The sequence below is a fragment of the Juglans regia genome, chromosome 15, assembly GCF_001411555.2.
Source record: "Juglans regia cultivar Chandler chromosome 15, Walnut 2.0, whole genome shotgun sequence".
NCBI lineage: Eukaryota > Viridiplantae > Streptophyta > Magnoliopsida > Fagales > Juglandaceae > Juglans > Juglans regia.
In genome coordinates, this window is record NC_049915.1 from 13,767,124 (window position 1) to 13,787,667 (window position 20,544).

The following is a 20,544-nucleotide window of genomic DNA, read 5'->3' on the forward strand; positions in this document are numbered from 1 at the left end:
CAAATTCCCCATTCCTGTCATTGATGAACTTTTGGATGAATTGCATGGAGCCTCAATATTTTCTAAGTTAGATCTTAGATCTGGGTACCACCAGATTCTTATGAAGGAAGAAGACAATGAAAAAACTGCATTCAGAACACACCAAGGGCAGTATGAGTTTCTGGTTATGCCCTTTGGCTTAACCAATGCTCCAACCACTTTTCAGTCCTTGATGAATGAGGTCTTTCAACCTTTTTTAAGGAAGTTTGTTATTTTTTTTTTTTATGATATTTTGATATATAGTAAATCAATAACAAACCATGTAGAACATCTTTCTATGGTATTGGATACCTTGGCAAAAAATACTCTTTTTGCAAAAAAGAATAAGTGCAGGTTTGCTTGTGAGGAGATTGAATACTTGGGCCACTTAGTCTCTGCAAAGGGTGTCAAAGCAGATTCAGCAAAGATCAAGGCAATGCACGAGTGGCCTCTACCAAAATCCCTTAAGTCATTAAGAGGATTTCTTGGTCTAACTAGTTACTACAGGAAATTTGTCAAAGGGTATGGCTCAATTGCTGCCCATTGACAAATTTGTTAAAGAAAGATGCCTTTATTTGGGGAAATGAAGCTACTACAGCATTTACAGATCTAACAAAAGCTGTGGCAAACCCACTTGTCTTGGCTTTACCAGATTTCTCCAAACCATTTGTGTTGGAATGTGATGCTTCTGGTCGAGGGGTTGGTGTTGTCTTGGGTCAGGAAGGGATGCCCTTAGCATTCTTGAGTCAAGCCTTGAAGGGAAAAGCATTGGATCAATCTACATATGAAAAAGAATTTCTTGCAATGGTATTAGCTGTGAAGAAATGGAGGTCATACCTGTTGAGTGCTGAGTTTGTAATAAGAACAGATCAACAAAGTTTGAAGTTTCTTTTGGAACAAAAGATAGGAACTCCATCTCGACAAAAATGGATTACCAAGTTGCTTGGCTATGATTTCACAATTGAGTATAAGCATGGCAAGGATAATGTGGCAGCAGATAGTCTCTCGAGAAGAGAGGAAGGATCTGTTGAAATGTTGGCTATCACAGTCCTTGATCCCCTTTGGTTAGAACAGTTGAGACATTCTTACTTGGATGATGAAGAAATTTCAGCTATTTTTCAAAAGCTCCAAAAAGGCAAGCTTTCTGACAATAAGTTTGAAATCATAAATGGGTTGTTATTCAAGAAAGGCAGGCTCTTCTTGTCATCTTCATCCCCCATGAAGGATCAAATCTTGCAGTTTATACATAGCAGTGCCTTTGGGGGCCATTCGGGTTACCATAAGGCCCTACATCGAGCAAGGGCAGATTTTATATGGAGTGGCATGAGGAGAGACATTAAGCAATTTATCAAGGAATGCCAAATTTGCCAAAGGTGTAAGACAGAAAATTTATAACCTGCTGGGTTATTGCAGCCTTTGCCACTTCCCAGCAGATCTTGGAGTGACATCTCCATGGATTTTATTGATTTATTACCATGTTCAAAAGGGTTTTCTGTTATATTGTTGGTAGTCGATAGGCTCACCAAGTATGCACATTTTTTACCTTTATCTCACCTTTATACAGCTGCATCAGTGGCTGCTGTCTTTACATCTCAGGTATTCAAGTTACATGGGTTGCCATCAACCATTGTAACTAATAGGGATGTCGTTTTCACAAGTAATTTTTTGAGAGAGTTGTTTAAATTGCAAGGGACTAAACTACACTTCACATTTGCTTACCATCCACAATCAGATGGGCAAACTAAAGTGGTTAATAAATGTGTGCAACAATATCTGAGATGTTTTGTTAGTGAGAGATCCAAATAGTGGGTGCATTGGCTTCCTTGGGCTGAGTGGTGGTATAATACCTCAGTCCACTCTTCGACTAAAATGACACCATTTGAGGCATTATATGGAATCCCTCCTCTAACCTTAATTCAGTATGTTGATGGCACTACTCAGAATGAAGCTGTGGGTAGGGAATTAAAGTCAAGAGATGAGATACTAAGGTTGTTGAAAAAGAACTTGATGGCTGCACAGGTTGCTATGAAACAGCAATATGATAAACATCACATTCAGAGGAAGTTTCAGGTGGGTGATTTAGTCTATTTGAAAATGCATAAGTATAAACAACAGACTGTTAGTCAAGCCAGCAGATCCAAGTTAGCTGCCAGATATTGTGGTCCATTCAGAATTTTGGAATGCATTGGAGAGGTAGCTTTTAGACTTGAGTTGCCACCAAGTTCATCAGTTCATCCCATGTTTCATGTCTCGAGATTAAAGCAATACATCCTAATTCCCAGATCTCTCCAATATTACCATTGGTGGATTCTCGTGGAAATTTTAAGGGGGAACCTGAAGCTATTCTTGACAGGCGTATGACTGCTATGAATAATAAACCTTTTATCGAGCTATTGGTGAAATGGTGTGGTATGGATGAGGTAAATTCCACTTGGGAACATGTTGAGCAGCTGAGGACTCATTACCCTGACCTTGTGGGCAAGGTCTTTTGAAGAGGATGACAGTTGTTATGATCAATTCACACCAGGAAGCAACTCGAGCTAGGAAATGAAGGAATGTGAGGAAGGCATCTGTTAGTTTAGTTAGTTAGTCACGTGTTCTGCATGTGTTCCTTTTAAGGTCTTAATATACATTTATGTCCTTACTTAGTTGCTAAGAATTACCATAGTGCCCTTTTGTAGCTGTTGTTAACAGTCATAAGGCTTATATAAATACTGAAGTTTTTTCCCTTTGTAAAGCATTGAAGAAAGTTAATAAAAACTTTGGAGGTTCCTGATCCCTCGAAGATCAGTAATTCAAGTTGTTTCCCTTGTCAATTCAAGTCTATTTTTACAAAACAATTGAAAATAGCATTGCAGAAGTTCTTACTGAAGGAAATAAGGACAATGATATGGTGCACACCAAATATACACTCCAAATATGCACATCAGTATAAATGATTTTTTTTCTTTTTCTTTTTGTTGCTTTTAAATATTTTTTAAATATTTTTAACCATTAAAAATGAAAATAAAAATTCACTAATAATCACTTTCTTAATTATTAAGAAAATAAAAATATAAAAATATATGAATAAGTACATTTGAAAGTCATAAGTATTTTCCTAAGAATAAATCACGGACAAGACTCGAGGGGAGAATCGCAAAGCAGAGAGAACGGGAGAAGGATTTGTAAGTGCGGTAGAAAACACGGGGATGGGCCAAGAAGGAAAAAGTTAGAAAACAGAATATAAATCAGAACTTGGGCGGAGAAGTACTACAACTAGCAAGAACAACATGGATTGAGGAATTGGGGGAGGAGAGTCTGATTAATGATGGTAGGTCTACAATGAATTCAATGGATCCCTCCCTCTCTATATATCTCTATAACGCTTGATTAGGGTTTACAAATGTTTGTTCAACACGAAATCGCAACATTTATGGCTTGTTTGGAAAGTTAAAATGTATAAAAAAAAATATCGTAAAATGCTTTGAATTAAGATAGATTTTGAAAAATAAAGGAGAAAAAATTGAATAAAAATATTATAAAGTTAAAAAATTATTTGAATATTATTTTTGTTTTAAAATTTGAAAAAATTGTATTGTTTTTTTTTTTTTTTTTTATATATTTTGTATGAAAATTTAATAAAATTGTAACGATTAGATAATGATTAGACGAAAAGGTTGAAGATTTGAAATTGAAAATATTTGTTCAACAAAATATCTATAAATAATAGTGAAATAGTTTGAGTTAAAATATTTTATTGAATTTTAAAAAATGAAAAAAAGTTGAATAAAAATATTATAAAGTTAAAATTATTTGAATATTATTTTTGTTTTAAATTTTGAAAAAGTAGTATTGTTTTCTTGTGTTTTGTATGAAAATTTAATAAAATTATAACAATTTAGATGAAAAGGTGGAAGAGAGAAAGAGAGAGACCTTAAACTATTACATCAAGAGTGTAGATAAAAAAATGATGACAAGCAACATGGATAGATAATTGTTAATAATGATCACTTTAAAGCCTTTTACAAGTTGAGCAATGTTACTTGCAAGCTAGATGGAAGATAAATTCTACACACCATTGACATGTCATACTTTAATTTTAAACTTCTTTTGCCAATTAAATCGTTATATATGTCAATGGAGTGGAGGGTGTTTCTTTCACACCGGCTTGTAAATATAATTTTTCCACATATAATAGGTACAACTTGAACTTTCAGCTCCTTAATGAAATGAGAAGACACTCTCACAATGACATAATCTATTAGCTCGCATTGAAAGCTGAGAACTTAATTCATATTTGAAAAATAAGTGGAACGTTCTATCCTTACATCATTAAGATAATTAACAGCAACCCAGCAACAGAAGGGGAGAAAAAACAAGGGGAAGGGGGAAAAACAAAACCAAAAACAAGAATATTTATCTTTTTTACAACCGGGAGCAAAAAGTAATGGTGGGATGCTTGGTAGTACACAAGGGGATAGTGTGGAAGGACTCAAAAGAGCTCAAGACGTCTCTGGCTTAACTTTTGGCCTTCAGAACAAATGATTGAAGATCTAACCTTGCACTGACAGCAGCAGTAAAAGATTCTTCATCTTGCTTTTCTTTTGCAGCAGCAATAGCAGCAATATAAGCTTTTCTTGCTTCTTCCATTCTGCGCATCTCCATCTCATCCAAATCATCCTTTCAAATAAGCATAAATGTCTCATTTGCAAAATATTCAACAGCCGAAGAGTAGAAGTTATATGTATCTACAGACTCAACCCAGTCCCTCTCAAACAACATATTGGTTAATTGTTTGTAATGTTTATCGTCTCAAAATCCTCCTAAAAATATATCTCTCACATGACCTCACAGTTCATTGTTCTTTGCTTTCTTTGTTGTTTCAATTTGTGAATCATCATTTAGAGAGCTATGTACTTTCCAAGGGCAGCCAAAAATAAAATAAAATAAAAATGCAGCTGTAAAGATGCTGTAAGAGAGTCTCAGTAATATACAGTAACAATTCCTTTTTTTCGTTTTCTTTATTGTTTCAATTTGTGAATCATCATTGCAAGAGCTATGCACATTCCTGTAAGAGATTCTCAGTATACAGTTTATACCAGCCTTAAATTAAGGTTTTAGTGAAATCTAGGGAAGAAGGATTTCAAAAGTAGTCAGAGAGAGGATATGATTTGAAGTAGAGAAGGAAGGGAAAAAACAGAGAGAAGAAAGGAAGGTTGTTCTTATCTGTGTGAATGGTGATGTGAAAAAGATGGGCACAGTGGTTATGGGGCTCAAAAGATAATGAAGTAGCAAGAAACCAAAAAGAAAAGAAGACAACGGGAAAGGCACCCCTCCCCCAATCCTGCACAGACCACCATTCAATTTTCAGTTTCACTCATAAACTTTGACTCAATGCAACTCAGATCCCAACTTACAGTCTCTCAGGTTAGTTACACCACTAGAGAAACCGGTATAAATTTGGACAGAATAATATATAAAAAGGCATGGATAACCTCAACATCTAAAACAAATGCAATTAAGAATTAATGGATTTTTATTTTTTATATACATTCCCATATAAATAAACACCGATTTTTCACAGAGAATGGTATCAAACATTAACTTCAAATTAGGGTCCAAGATACACTGAGTAGAAGTTTATATTTATAAGTGAGAATAGAATGGTAGTTTATTGGGAGACATTGTAATTTACCTATCCTAATGAAACTAATTCTTTCTCTTGGATCAAGTAAGTCCTAACCTGAATATAAATACTAAAACAAAAGCAACAGATAATAAGGCACAAACTACTACCATGGATATTTAAGCCTAGACTCGAAAGACTATGTGGCCTCTTAATTAGAAAAAGCCCACAGCCTTCATCTTGAGCTTCCAAACAAAGTGGAGAAAAAGTTAATTTGGCTATTTGCTAATAATAATTTGTAACAGTAACCAGCCAAAAAGGACTAGAAAACAGAGTATATGTTGGGAGAAAAAAGACAGAGACCAATGAGCTTACAATATGAGGGAGATGATCCAAGTAATTCGATGTTATGTCATAATCATCAGCATATGTAGCAGAATCATTCTTTGTCAAGCCTTCAAACAAAAGCATAAAAGATGAAATTCCTCCTTGCATAGAGTCCAGCTCCTGCTGGAGCTTCTCCACTTTCCTGTTGGATGTCATTGCTTCCCACTGTATCTTTTCAAGCATAGCTTGCTTGTCTGCAAGCTTAATCTATGTGAAAGAAGAGCTGTTAGTAACAACATGAGATGATTCACCCTAAAGAAAATATATATGAGTGTGTTTAGTTTTTCAATAGTATGCTCTTTTTTCCAAATTGAGCATGCATCCACATGTTGACTACATTTAATGACCGAAAACCAGGTTTCTTCTTAAAGGAAAAAATATATATATATTTTTTTTTTGTATAAGTAGGAAAAAATATATATTTAGTCAGAGTTCAATGCATTTGATATTAAAATAATCATAATTCATTCCATACCAAACATAGTCTATGGAAATAATATTCCAAAATTCTTAGATAAACATTGACAGTAACTCGTGATATTATATAATGTTGGACTAGGACCCAAATCGTTGCTGAAACTAATACTCTAAACTTGATTAACACAACCTTCAAGTGTTCAATCTGTATACAAACAAACTAGCAGCCCCTGCCATATTTTCAAAGATCCATATCAACAACGTTTTTTTAATGAATAAGAAAATAAGATCCATATCAACAACTTCATCATGTATCACGGTGCAATGACAATATTTGAGAAATCTTTGTTTTCTCTTCTGTCACTAGTACAGGATACCATACCACAAGTTGGCACCCACAATGCCAAAACCTAACTTCATAATATACTAAAACAAAGTAAGCAATAGCTTGGTACCTTTGCATCAGAAAGTTGTAGCTGAGTAGACTTTATTAAAGAGTCTTTCTCTGCAGCCTGGTGTTTCAGTTCATCGAGTTTTGCATGGACAGCATTCAACTGATTCTTTGAGATCTCTGCAGATTTCAAAAGTTCATCTTTCTCTGACAATCTCATTTTCAGATCCTCCACTTGCTCCTTTAAAATGGCCAACTCTTCTCTATCCTTTTCTGCAGCCAAAGCCCTTGACGAAAAAACTGAAAAGCTATCAGCATCTGGGTTATCACTACTGTTAATACCCTGGTCCTTGTCTCCAGGGTCCCTTCTCTTTTTGGTGGGTATGGATTGAGCTGCATTCCGCCCTTTTGATTCAATTACCTTCAACATACGAAAAGATCAATGTCAGCACCTATTTGATAATCCGTGAACAGAAAATAACTACCTGCTACAAAGCCATAGTTCTGGAAAGAACAAAATGTCATAGAACTACAAACAAATAATCAGAGTCAAATATACAAAGAAAATAAAATTTTTCATAATACTACCAATTAGAACACATATCTGATCATCTGCAATTAAATATGAAATTCAGGGCATAACCATATTATCCACAGAACTTCCAAAACTACAAATAATAATAGAAAACATCTACTGTAATGTGTAGAGAAATGATTACATATAATGCCTACCCCTTGGAAACACAATGGGCCTATATAATAGTCCTACAACTTTAAAACCAAATGGTCCCAATCCATTTTAGAAAATAGTTTGCTCAGATCGACTTCAACTTGGGATAATATACCCATTTCAACGTCTTCATACCCATTTCAGTAATATACTTATAAAAAAAAATACCCATTTCAGTAATAATTACGCACAACATGAAATATAGAAGAAACCAAATGACTTAGCTCAAACTTCTTTGAGATCTCATGATCTGTGTTGTGGGCAACTGACACCAGAGTATCACATATAGCATTATTTTGGCTTGATTTCTTATCATACTCTATATGGACAAATAAACTTGGTTCTAGTTTTTCTTTTGGCTTTGTAATATCTGATTCTCCATGTTATCATCCTACCTGAGCCACAGAAGCTGATAATGAATCTCAAGCATAGAACAAATTAATATAGATCAACTCTTCTCATTCATTTAGGGAATTACCTTTACCCATACAAGGACAAAAGTATGTGAAGTTATAATGAGAAGAAAAATTCACCCGTGGGTAGCCCAAGTGGTTAGGGCAAACTTGTGTGCATGAGCCCCATGTCACAGGTTCGATTCCCTCTGGGATCAAACTACGATTTACGTGGGAGGCCATGGCGGTGGGTTGCTGTGCTAGTCTCCCTAGGGATTTAGGTTTCATGGATGAGTCCTAAGGGTTCTGCCGTGGGGTGGTTCCCCATCATCAAAAAATAATAATAATGGAAAGAAAAAATTTGCATTTGCAACACTTTGACTACAGTAACTAGTAAGCTTACAGCATTAGTCGAAGAAAAACATGAACTACTTTTACCCTCTATGAATAAGATCTACAATTTCATAGCACGTAATAATACCTATATCTTATTTTCACTTGATTGTTCAACAAGAAGCCAAAAAAAATAATAATAATAGACTCAAATAATATTCCACAATTGAAACACAGAAACATCACAAACACCACTCTGAAAAAGCCGTCTCCTTATCCTAAGTCCAATGAATAAAAAACAAACATTTTATGAAATTAAACATATATAACCCAAAATTCTCAGAATTCTAAATCAAGTAGAAGCAAGCAAAGTACAGAAAAATATTAGTAACGTTGCAAAGATCAGACCCTGGCTATGAAACCTTACCTTTCTAGCTAAGGATTCTCTTGAGGGCGTCTTTGTGTAGATCATGGAACCCCGCCGCGTAAACGAACTGCTTGCTTTCCGATCCTAACAAAATTCATAACCCAATGAGGAGAGGGGGGAAAACTAAAAGCCAAAGAAATGCTCCATCTCTAAAAGATGATAAAGGACAAAGAAAAATGCATTATCGATTCTGGAAGTTGCCATCATTTAAAACCAAGAAATTAAAATTGAAAAATATATATATAAAATAAATAATCGACGCCCTTAGCCAAATACCACAACTAAAATTTCCTTAAATTAAGCGTCTTCAAAAGCTGAAAGAAAATTATATACTTGTCTTTATTTTTTTCCTTTTAACTGAACCATTAGAACCTGACAGCAACCAAATGCTCCGTTCCATTACTGAACAAAATTTTAAAACTTCACCTCATTGAAAATTCAACTAAGAAAAATCCATACATCATAAGAAAAACCCAAGGTTTCTTGCTTCCCCATACCCATTTTCACGGAAACCAGATACCAGTGAAGAAAAACCGAGAGAGAGAGAGAGATTACGATGAGAGACTGAACGAGAGGGACAATCTCGACGAGGTCATTAAAGAGGTCCCGATCCAAATTGCCGCTCGGACCCGTTGAGGTGGCGGTAGAGTTAGCGAGTGAGGACTGAATCTGCCGGCGAGTCGGGGACGAGTCGTTGTCCTCCCCAGAAAGCCACGATTTAGGGTCCCCGAAATTGGGATTTTCTTGCAAATCCCCGAACCTCTGTGCCTCAAACATTGTTTCTTCAGATTAAAAAAGGTGCGTGAGTGACTCAGTGAGAACGAGCGAATTGCAGGCAGAGAGAGAAATAGAGGGTTTTGATTTTAAAATCACGCTGTTTTTCCTTTTCCGGACGTGAATCTTGAAGGGGGAAGTGCGAGCTTACGAAAATAACCCTAGCTTTTCAAGAAACCACCGCCAGTTCAGCCCACCCTTACTAACGACTACTTCGGTCGGCCACTTTAAAACGGACAAATAAACATTTTTCGTTTAAATTGAATTAGAGCGTTTATATCCGTACAATGAGTTTTCCGTTGGCATGCAGATGCGGCAACTAACATCAAGGGTGGGCAGCGGGCCGTCCGCCCCTCCTCCACATGGTGGCGTGGGCAACCCCTTTCTGCCCATGTGGGAGCGGGAACTCTGTCCCGCATCTAGGTCTCTGCCCACCTGGAGGTAGGTGGCAGAGAGGGCCAAATCCTACCCCGCACTTTTTCCACCTCCACTTACATTTATATACATATATATATATATAAATATAAATATATATTTATATTTTACAAATGGTATATATATAAATATTTATTACAATTTGTTATACTTGTTCACAAAATATACATTGATAAATTTAAAAATTACATAATTTAAAAGTTAATATACTATAATTTATACAAAATATAGACTAACAAATTTAAAAATTACATAGATTTTAAATTATAGTCATATTTACAAAATTTAAATTTATAATTTGGGTCTAAAAATATATTTTTAATTACTTTTGTACTTAGAAATAATTTTTAAATAAAGTAAAATGTAGTGTTCTTTTAAGTAGATGGAGGCGAGGCAGATTGAGAATCCACCCCGCCCACCGGGGTTGGGGACGGGGGTGAAAACCACACCCCTCGCCCCATGCGAGACGGGGTGCGGGGAAGGGGTGGCCCCGCCCTGTAAGGGGTGGGTAGCACCCCCTAAGTAATATCATCTTGGCATGTCATTTTGTATTTTTATTTTTTTTTATATTTTGAAACAAAACTGCTACATACAATCGGCATGGAACCGGCTGACTTTCATGCCAGCATCTGTCAAAAAAATTAAAAAAGAAAATAAATAGAGAAATTTGAGAAAAGTAGAACTTCGGGAAGAAGATAATCCATTTGACTGTAAACATCTTAGAAGAAGTAGAACCTTGATAAGAAGATTTGAGAAAAGTTTCATATTTGAGTGAAAGCATTTCACACAAATCGAATAGAAAATTTACTACAAAAAGTTCTATGTACAAAATATTCTATGCCAACCCATATGCATTTCACTTTCCTGAAATCCATTTTCCAAACATTCAAAACAAAACTAAAAAAAATTCCAAAACAGAGAAATTATTTCTAACATCACCATAAACAACCAAATATTTCATTTCAAAAGAACAAATCTCCTTCATTTGATCTAACATAAGTACAAAATATAATCTCCTTACTTCTCTACCAAGATGCTTTCTTAATGCCATTGAAAGCACCTTGGGAGGCCAATTCACTGGATACAGGACATCCGGAAGAACTGGTACATGCCACGAGGCCGACCAGTGAAGATGCACCGATTCCCGAAACCTCTACGGGTAGATCAGGATCTCTTAAAAAGGCCTTAAAAAGCTTGCACTTTAGCTCAAATTTCACCACCATCTGACGACGTTGGTGGTCATGGTGTTGAAGCCATGCTGAAACCCATTTTGAAGGAAAGGACATCGGTCGATTTGTGGATGGACTCAATTTCATCCAATTTTAAGCAAAGTTCATACAGTCTCCTTTAGCTCTGGTGGGTATTTCTGTGGAGAGAGGGAGAGAGAGAGATGGGTGACTCTTCCTTATCGTTCAGTCTCCTCTCTTTTTCTCCCATTCATTTCCTTTCTGTGACTTGCTCCTATTTTCTTCTCCCTGACTATTGCAATGCAAAATGAAACACAACGTTTTATTTAATGACGTGGAGACTCCTCGCCAATTGCACAGGCCGGTTGCAAGAAGCATTTTTCATTTTGAAAACTAAATGAGACAGCTTGATATCTATAATTCAAACACCGTACCATTCCAAATAAATTCATTTCAAACTCTCTTAAATCTAGCAATCTGCAAGTTCATCCTCCACTGTCGCTCCGTTGTTATTGCGTGACGCTCTCAATTCTCACTTTGGATTTTGTAGTGATTGAAGTTTCAACACATTTAACACAAGATTACATATTTGTGCATAACAGTTAATATGCAATACTCCTAAGAGCATCTCATCAACTTGGCCAAAGTTTAAGGATGGCTAAAATTTGAATAAGGTGTGCCAAAAAAACCTACATTTGATTGGATATTGCTAAAATAAATTGGATTTAAGCTACAATCATTCACTACAATAACTTCAACAAATATTAAAATAATAATTTCTCATGTGCAAATTTATGTAGGTGTTGGAAGTGCAGACATGGTAATTTCTTGTAAGTGTTTATGTCGGTGTAGATTTCTTATTGACATGAACACAAGTAAGATTTATATAGAGTTTTAAATGAGTTTAATCAAATATGTTTTTTTATTAGCATTAAATGACCTTTGAAAATATAATTTTTTAATATTAATTTAATTAGAATAGAATTATTATTAATATTTAATTAGGAGAACTACAAAATCTTATAAAAATAAATTAAATAAAAAAAATTATTAAATTAATAATATTTTATTATTATATAGAGAGTAAATAGATAATCTAATGTGGAAATTGAATTTAAATGGAATATGCAAATGCAAATTCATGTAATAGCTAAATTTTGAAGATGCATTTAGCAAAGTCAATGAGGATGCTCTAACATGTTTCTAATAGTAAAAAAATAATCGCAATGAAAAAATAAAATGGCAATGATTTGAGCAATATATCATGATACCAAAACATGTTCTATCTATCCCAAAATAAGTACTTTTAATATCCATACAAATGTAGGGTTCCAAAACGATGACTATTCATGATCATCAAAATAAAGTCTTATGCATCATGGTTAAAAACATTATCCTTTCTTTTTTAATATATTTTGAATGTCCTCAAATAACTTTAAAACATCTCTTATAAACTTCTTCGCTGCTTCGAGACAACTCTCAATCATAGGGCTTATATTTCCCTATCATGCTCGCTATCTTCTAATCCTAACACAGCTTCTTCCATTCTGAGTTGAATGATAGTGAAAACTATTACAATGAGATTTCGAAAAATCTCAACAAGTTATGTTGAGAACATACACAAAGATAACATAAACATGTATAAGTTAAACATGAATATGGATGCATGAGCACGAACATACAATTTCATAAAAGCATATTTTTCTCCCATCTATATTCCTCTTTACAAAAAACCAATTTTGACCTTATAACAATATAGGCTCTTGTACAATATTACCATTATAGATTCAATTCCATGTAAACAAACTTAGCACAAACAATGATGGATACCTCACAATCACCTCTATAAACCGTGGGCACCTAGTAGTTACTACACCACATTGCCTTTCGAATAGCTGTGAATACGTCATAAGAGAGATTCTCAGGCAGATCAACCTGCCTTCTCCATGAGTTCTCTTAAACTCTTGATAGATTGACATGCCTTCTCTAGAAGCTTACAATGGATACTATAGCTTGTAACTCCTTCACCGTACAAATCACAATTGGTTTGCCATCGAGCTTCACCTTCATGGGCAAAAACCCTAAGAGACCAAATATATCAAGTTGTAACAAGTCTTCTAGGTCATGACTCCATATTCGCTCAATCAAAGAAAATATTTAAAGAAAACCCTACTAATGGTCAACTAGCACATGCTCCTCAGGAGGATTTTTCTTCAATCACTTTACCTTTCAGCATTCGGTTTTTGAGAATCCTAAAGACAAGATCATACTCAAACCAATTCAAACATAATCTAAGTCCTCATGACCGAGATTTACTACCATCAAGGAAACGTTTTCTCTTCTTCGTGCTTCTTAAATCCATATTTCAAAGTCATAAAATTTAAATGGGTTATTGTAAGTTAAGTGGGTTGACCTGTTTATTAATCATATCTTAACAGGTCAACTTATCTTTTCTGAACCCATTTATATCAAACTAAAACTCATTAATTTCGTGTCATGTTTGTGTTGGTTTCACAGGTCGTGTCGCATATTACCACCCCTACAAGAATAGCACCTCCACTGCATACCACTGCGATACACCTTCGTCTGCCCACCGAAAAGCACTACCCAGCATCTATCTCTCTCTCTCCCTCCCTCTCTCTCTCTCTCTGTGTGTATGATTAGATATATGGTGTGCTCATTTTCTTGACTTCTCCGATACCTTGCAGGTGTTCATAGAAAACAAACTCTCTGCATGATAATTTGCATTGAAAGGTAAGTGATGTGATGTAGTTGTTGTTTACTGCATTAACTTTATCATAAAGTGCAACATAAGCAACACTATAGTATTGAGAAGCATAGAAACAAATTATGAAAACACATCAAGTTCTAGATCTAAAATATATTCTTAATAGGTAGAAAAAAAAATCTAAAACATAAGCATACATTTGTTCAAAGTAGTTGCAATGACCTGACTAATACCCCCAAAGAACAAAGATGTGAAAGATTGACAAAGTATTTTACTAAAATTGATTCGACTACATCAAATTGTGACAAAAATTGCTTGAAGTTAGTTTCAAATAATCTCAAGCAGCCTACACAACTACAAACTTTAGACAAGTCCAAGAGGAGTTTAGGGGTCTATTTTATTGATCCCAATTCTCGTGAGATGTGATAGTGCACTTTTTGAGTACCATTTATTTGACTAGGTCAAAATGAATCATGGGTTCATTAAAAGGGCAAATTTCTTAGTGTATTTCAATGATGATCAATTTGAAGTCAAATACACTTGTGACTTATTTGAGTTTATGAAATTTTAAGTAGACATTTCCTACATGTGTTGACTTGGCTAAATAAGGATGTGTTGCCTCAAAAATATATTCTTGGAAAGTAGAGAAAATAACTAAAGCTAAGTACACACTTGTTCGAAGTAGCTGTGATGACTTGACTAGTACCCCTAAAGGATAAAGATATGATAGTCTGACAAAGTCTTTTATTGAAATTGCCTCAACTGCATCAAGTTGTGATGAAGATTGCTTGAACTTAATGGGGCAGTTGGATAAGTTAAGGCTAGAATGGGTTCAACATGGGTCAAAGCGTGATAAAACTAGACCGTCGTGTCATCGTTCTCCTGAGCCAGTACATGTGTTGAAGGGTAGTAGTAAATTGTTTAGTCCTCTTGCAGTACGGGGGTAAAGGGGAGGTCACCATCCAAAAGAAAAAAAAAAATCTATAGTAGAGAAAGTGGTCAGGAGGAAGAAATCAAAGAAGACAACCGATGGGCCTAAACAAACGAAAATATATATATCTTGTTTATTTATATTGTACATAAAATGTACCATAATACTTCATAACATATGCCTTAATACAGAACCAATCGAAGGACATTGTCGACAATTATGGACCCTAAGTTTTTTTCAAACTCAAGTGTCACACCTAATTTTGATACGCTTTCAACAGCGCAATCAATTATCTTATCAGTTGTATCAGGTCAATTACAATTTGGAGGTTGATAGCAGTGCTTATTAATACTTGTGAGCCACCACATAACACCTATAATCTTTTGGACCAAGACGACTCTCCTACAAGTGGAGATGTAAATGTTGACATAAGTATCACCTTTTGAAGAATTAACTATAGTTGAGCAAAAATAATAGTTAATTCATTATACAACTTATCATGCAGGTTTGGGATTATAGCAATGCTTGAATGAGAATTCCTTTTGATATAGTCAAGCTTCTTTTGAAAAATAGTAGAGCAAAAAATCTAGACTAGCATTTTGAGGTAATATACATAGTAGATGTTATAGCATATTAGTGGATGCTTCATTTTGAGAAGGTTTATTTTGAGATTGTACATATAGTATATGTATAGTACAATGATGGTGTAAATTGTATGCTAAATGTGTTGGTTGGAGTGGTGGAGTATTTAATTTTGGGTGTAGACACAGAGTCTACCTATTGAGAATGAGAATGTAAGTATTTTGTATGATGTTGTAACTTGTGCTTAGTTGGAATAGTGGGGTTGACTAATGTGGCCCTTTGTTCCTCATGCAGGTCTAGGCAAGGACTCATGGTGTCAAGGATGTTGGCCAACAATCAACGTCCAAGAGGAAATTGAAATAGGTATATACTTTTCTAGAGGAAAATATATGTGTAAGATGTTTAACTATAAAATCGCAGCGAAACTCTTAAGCATAATACATTGCGGTAACAGTTAAATACCATAATGCTAAACTTTACCATAAAGTGGCTTATTGCCCTTGATTATAACCCAAAACATTACATCATCCAAAAGTACATAAGGTTAGTCACCATAAGGTGGCAGACTAATTACAAATAGGTGCCAGACTTAATACTATATATCCTAATAGAAGGCATAAGATAGCTACGGAGGCTATTGGTACTAAAGCAGGTACTACACTCCATGATTAGAACTTGGATAGGATTGAGTCTTCTTCCTCGGGCCTTACGTCGGGGTCTGAAGCTACATCAAAGTTTATGGTTCCGAAAACAAAATTATAGATAAGTTAGGCGGCTATGACAAGATTATTAATAAGAGATAATGCTACCGAAGATGTCATCGACACATTTCATGAAAATACCGGACAAACACATATATGTGCGGAGAGGAATCACTTTCACATTTACAACTATGTGCATTCTCAAACATGGCGATGAATCACCCTCTCGAAATGGTGCCTTTACGCAAAATACATAAAACACATTAATAATAATTTGGTGAGGAATAACCTATCTCCAATATCAATATAAAATTTATCAAAACCAGTATTGGACCTATTTCACCCCAATAATACTTTTCCACCACACAAGTTCTTACCACATAGATATTCGTCATACAGGTAAGTGTTCGCCACAGTGACAAGTATTCGTCACACTAGCTTCTCGCACAAAGATATTTGTTACACAATGGATGCTTCTATCCAGCCAACCAAGTCAAGGACACCACCACATGCTACGCCGGGGATCCCACATCCCGACTATCAGATGTGGCCAAATACAACACAGTTCCACCCCAATCCCCGCAAGGCATTCTCCTTCTCGTGCGAAGCACATGGCAACGTTTCACGGAATGATTCAAAGAATTCTCTATCATGTCCCATGATTATAGATTCACAATACCAACTCCTCACATAAAGATAGACATTTTCACACAGAGATAAACATTCTCATGCAGAGATAATGGGTTCTCGCACATGGATTCAGGGTCATGTATTGAAAATAGTTGAAAACATTCAAGCATTCAAAACATTAGAAATCAATGCATAAATATAAACATAATGATTGAAATATTTATTCATGCTTGTAGAATGGGGTAGAAGTTATAGGGATAATCAATGTCTTTTACACACAACATTCACCCCACATTACCCAACACTGTCTTAGAAGCTAGCTTACCTTCCTAGATCGAAAGTGCTTTCATTGCCTCTTTGCTCATTGCTTACTGAAGCAGTTGACTTCACGAGCTCTTTGGTAAATAAAGTCTCAAGTGAGATCTCGTCCCATGTCCAAGTCCTTTAAATAGGGTGGGATTGCCATATGTCCTTTCTGGTGGATCTCTGACTTTCCCTGCGCGTGGTTTGAGTCGTACTACTATGCCAAACGACGTGACTCATCAAGCCTTCACCTTTCATTGCAGAGCTACTCCAGATATGACCCTTCAGATGGAGTTTGGGCTTCTGCGAACAGCACTGTCACCTTTCCGAGCCCTTCCACGTTATCTTGAAAAGTTTCCATGTTTGGGTTGGTCAATCCTTGATAGTTGCTCATCTTAGGCAAGCAATCCTATCTTGTCTTGGGCAGGTAACTCTTATCTCGTCTGAGTTCACCAACCTCTTCAGCTCCTCGTTCTCATCTTCATAGTATGCGGATTTTCTAGTTTGCCTTTTACAAGGTTATTACTCATCCAGATGTTGGATTAGATGCACGGGAGTATTTCTCATGTTTTGTCATTCACTCAACTCCAAGAATGGTCTATCCACTTTCGCATTAGGTGGTTCCTCACAACTAGAGTCATCGTTGTCGCAGAATATTTGTATTTTGAAATTGTAATTTTATGTGATAAGTTGGATGTACTTGTAGAATGGTGGACTACCATCATTGATTTTGGATGTATAAAAAAGTGCAATATGAAATGTATGCACTAATAATCAAACCTTGAGCGTATAGTTCTAGTATGAAGAGTAGGTGTACTTAGCACCCAGATTCTTTGAGTTGAAGTTTGATGTTTAATTGAACTTGTGCTATTTATAACTCTTAAGCATGATTTTTTTATTTGTATATAGCATTATGCAATATGAACAGTACAAATAAGAAGAAAATGTCACATTACAAATTCATTCAATTTCACCAAATTTATTTGTTACAAAATGGAATACATTATTACAACATTACTGTTCACCAAGTTACTAAATGCACATCATATGACAACATTCGATGGTAGTCTTAATTGACATCTATTTGGATTCAAACCAAAATGCTGTGCGACATTACAAAAAAGAAGAAAAGTGGGGACAATAAGCATAGAGCCATATATCTAGTAATCCTTTTATATTGTTCTTGCAAACTGAGATGGCATTGGAAGTATTTTTGGTTGAAGGATTTTGAAGTCAAAACGATTCTTGTTATTGGCCTTGTCAGCTGAAATCCAAGACCTTATCAGGTCAAATAAATCCTTCAAAGAGTACAAATTTAAGATCTTACTTTATTATAAATTGAGGTTAATATTATCTTATATTATGCAAAATTGCATAAGAAAAAAAAATCATTTTGTCTTAGAAAAGTAGATACCTTCCAAGATCTAGCTTTTAAATTTCCTAACCCATAAAAAAAATATATATATATATATATTTGAGAGAATTCATGACAGTGTGCATGGTCACAAACTCCAAGCATGCTACTTGTTGCATAATGCAGTAGCTCCTCCCTTTTAAAGATATATGGCCAGATGCTAACCAGTAACTCTTTTAGTAATTGAATAGTTTTGGCACAATTGATCCCTCCCCCTGTATCCCTAACTTTGCAAGCATAAACTCCCATTTTCATACGAGAGCACAAGTATTGCTTGAGAATGCTATCACAAGACTATTTACGCACGAGATGGTAGATTCATTTATATCCTTGTGCAAAACACGTGCTTTAGTAATCCATAAGATCTTAACTCAATCAAATAAGGCATGCTGGGAAGGACAAACAATTGCAGATGAAACTTTCAAATATAAATGAAATCTTTAGGCATTTCAAATTTTCACAGGCATACTACTTCCATAAAAAAAGTTTATTCATTGAAAAAATTTAATGATAGTTGCTTAGCATAAACGCTATGATTTAAGCTTCAAATATGATTGTTAAATATGAATTATCACAATATGATAGTAGATTAGAAGTGTAATAATGAGTCAAAAATATACTACAATAGCTCTAGGTAGGTTTCAATAATTCCTAAGCCTCAAACAAAACAAAATGTTGTCCTATCCTATTTATTGTGCCTCAAGGATACTATCCCAGAGAAGATTCCTCACATCCAATTCCCAAACAATAAAGCTAGTCTGCCACCCCAACTATACTGCTCAGTTTGACCGCTTGCCAATTTTTTTTATTTAGTAATTAAGGAAGTAATTTTAAGTGTATTGGGATTTTTTTATTTTTTTAAATATTTAAAAATGATTAAAAAATGTGAATAAAAAAATTAGATAAAAAAAAACACTAGTTTGCAACGGTAAGCTGCAAGCGGCACGCTAACTTTACTCTTCACAAACTAACTTTGGCTGGTGGCAACAATGTGGCAAGAGAGACACAAAGAAACTTGTGGGAAGAAAGCACGAGAGAAAGAGATAGAGACGCAGCTATCGAGCATGAGTTTTACTTGTAGAGTTTTAAAAACTATGGGTAAGGGATGTTTGTGAATAGTAATAAGATAGTTTGTGAATAATACTGAGATAGTTTGAGTTAATTATTTATTAGATTTTGGAAAATGAGAGTAAAAAAGTTGAATAAAAAATATTATAAGTTAAACTATTGTTAGAATATAAATTTTTCATATTATTTTTGTTTTGAGATTGGAAAAAGTTGAATTATTTTTTATTTTTTGTTTGAAATTTTGGAAAAATTGTATTTAAATTTTGAAAATGTTTGTATTTAAATTATGTTTAGGAATGAAATTAGATGAAATGAGATGAGATAATATGGAATATGATGGAAATTATTTCTAAAGATCTCCTTAATCACCTTTTGTGCCCATTTGTTTGAAAAACATAGAAAAATAAAGGAACCATCTACTCGCCTGGTCTTATCGAACAGATTTCCCACCCAAATATATGAGACACAGGCAGGCGAGGCATTAGGTATCCTAAACTACCTAATTCATGAAAATTTTCAATTGGATATTTCAAAGTAAATACAAAATATAAAAGCACATATATACCATTAAGTAATTCAAGTATTTTAAATCATTTACAAACAAATTTAGAATTATGAACCTTTTTGTTAAGGTTAGGGATGACAAACGGTCCGGTCGGACCGACCGTTTCGGTCCGGACCAGACCGAGACTTAGACCGGTCCGATCTGGTCCACATTTTAGAGAACCGAAAACATTCGGTCCGGTCCACGGTTTTTTCGGACTGAACCGGACCGAATGAAAAATAAAAAATATATATTTTTATATATAATAATTGTACAATTAACAATATAAATTTTTAAATATATTATTAATACTTGTTAATATTCTATAAATTAACAATATTTTGTATATATCTTCATCTAACCTATCACTATTAATAATATAAAATTTTAAATATGCTATTAACACTTGTTAATATTCTATGAATTAATAAATATATAATATCAATTAGTTAATTATATAGTAATTATATAAATTAATAATATAATTTTCATCTAATTTATTATCATTGATCATATAAAATATTTTTTTATTGAGTTTGTTACA

General features: G+C 34.6%; 2 protein-coding genes across 2 annotated transcripts; both read right to left on the reverse strand.

The window, feature by feature from the left end:
• Positions 1 to 4,249: 4,249 nt before the first annotated feature.
• LOC108980065 (protein MICROTUBULE BINDING PROTEIN 2C) lies at positions 4,250 to 9,650 on the reverse strand. The gene is made up of 5 exons (XM_018950881.2): positions 9,259 to 9,650; positions 8,704 to 8,787; positions 6,886 to 7,242; positions 6,002 to 6,220; positions 4,250 to 4,680 (listed from the first exon to the last, which is right to left on the reverse strand). The coding sequence occupies exons 1-5, from the start codon at positions 9,478 to 9,480 to the stop codon at positions 4,519 to 4,521; spliced, it is 1,044 nt and encodes a 347-aa protein (XP_018806426.1). The 5' UTR covers positions 9,481 to 9,650; the 3' UTR covers positions 4,250 to 4,518.
• Positions 9,651 to 10,937: 1,287 nt separating this feature from the next.
• Positions 10,938 to 11,198, reverse strand: LOC108980057 (ribosomal protein S14, mitochondrial-like). Its single transcript, XM_018950875.1, has one exon. It carries the CDS (start codon positions 11,196 to 11,198, stop codon positions 10,938 to 10,940), a length of 261 nt encoding a protein of 86 aa, XP_018806420.1.
• Positions 11,199 to 20,544: the final 9,346 nt, after the last annotated feature.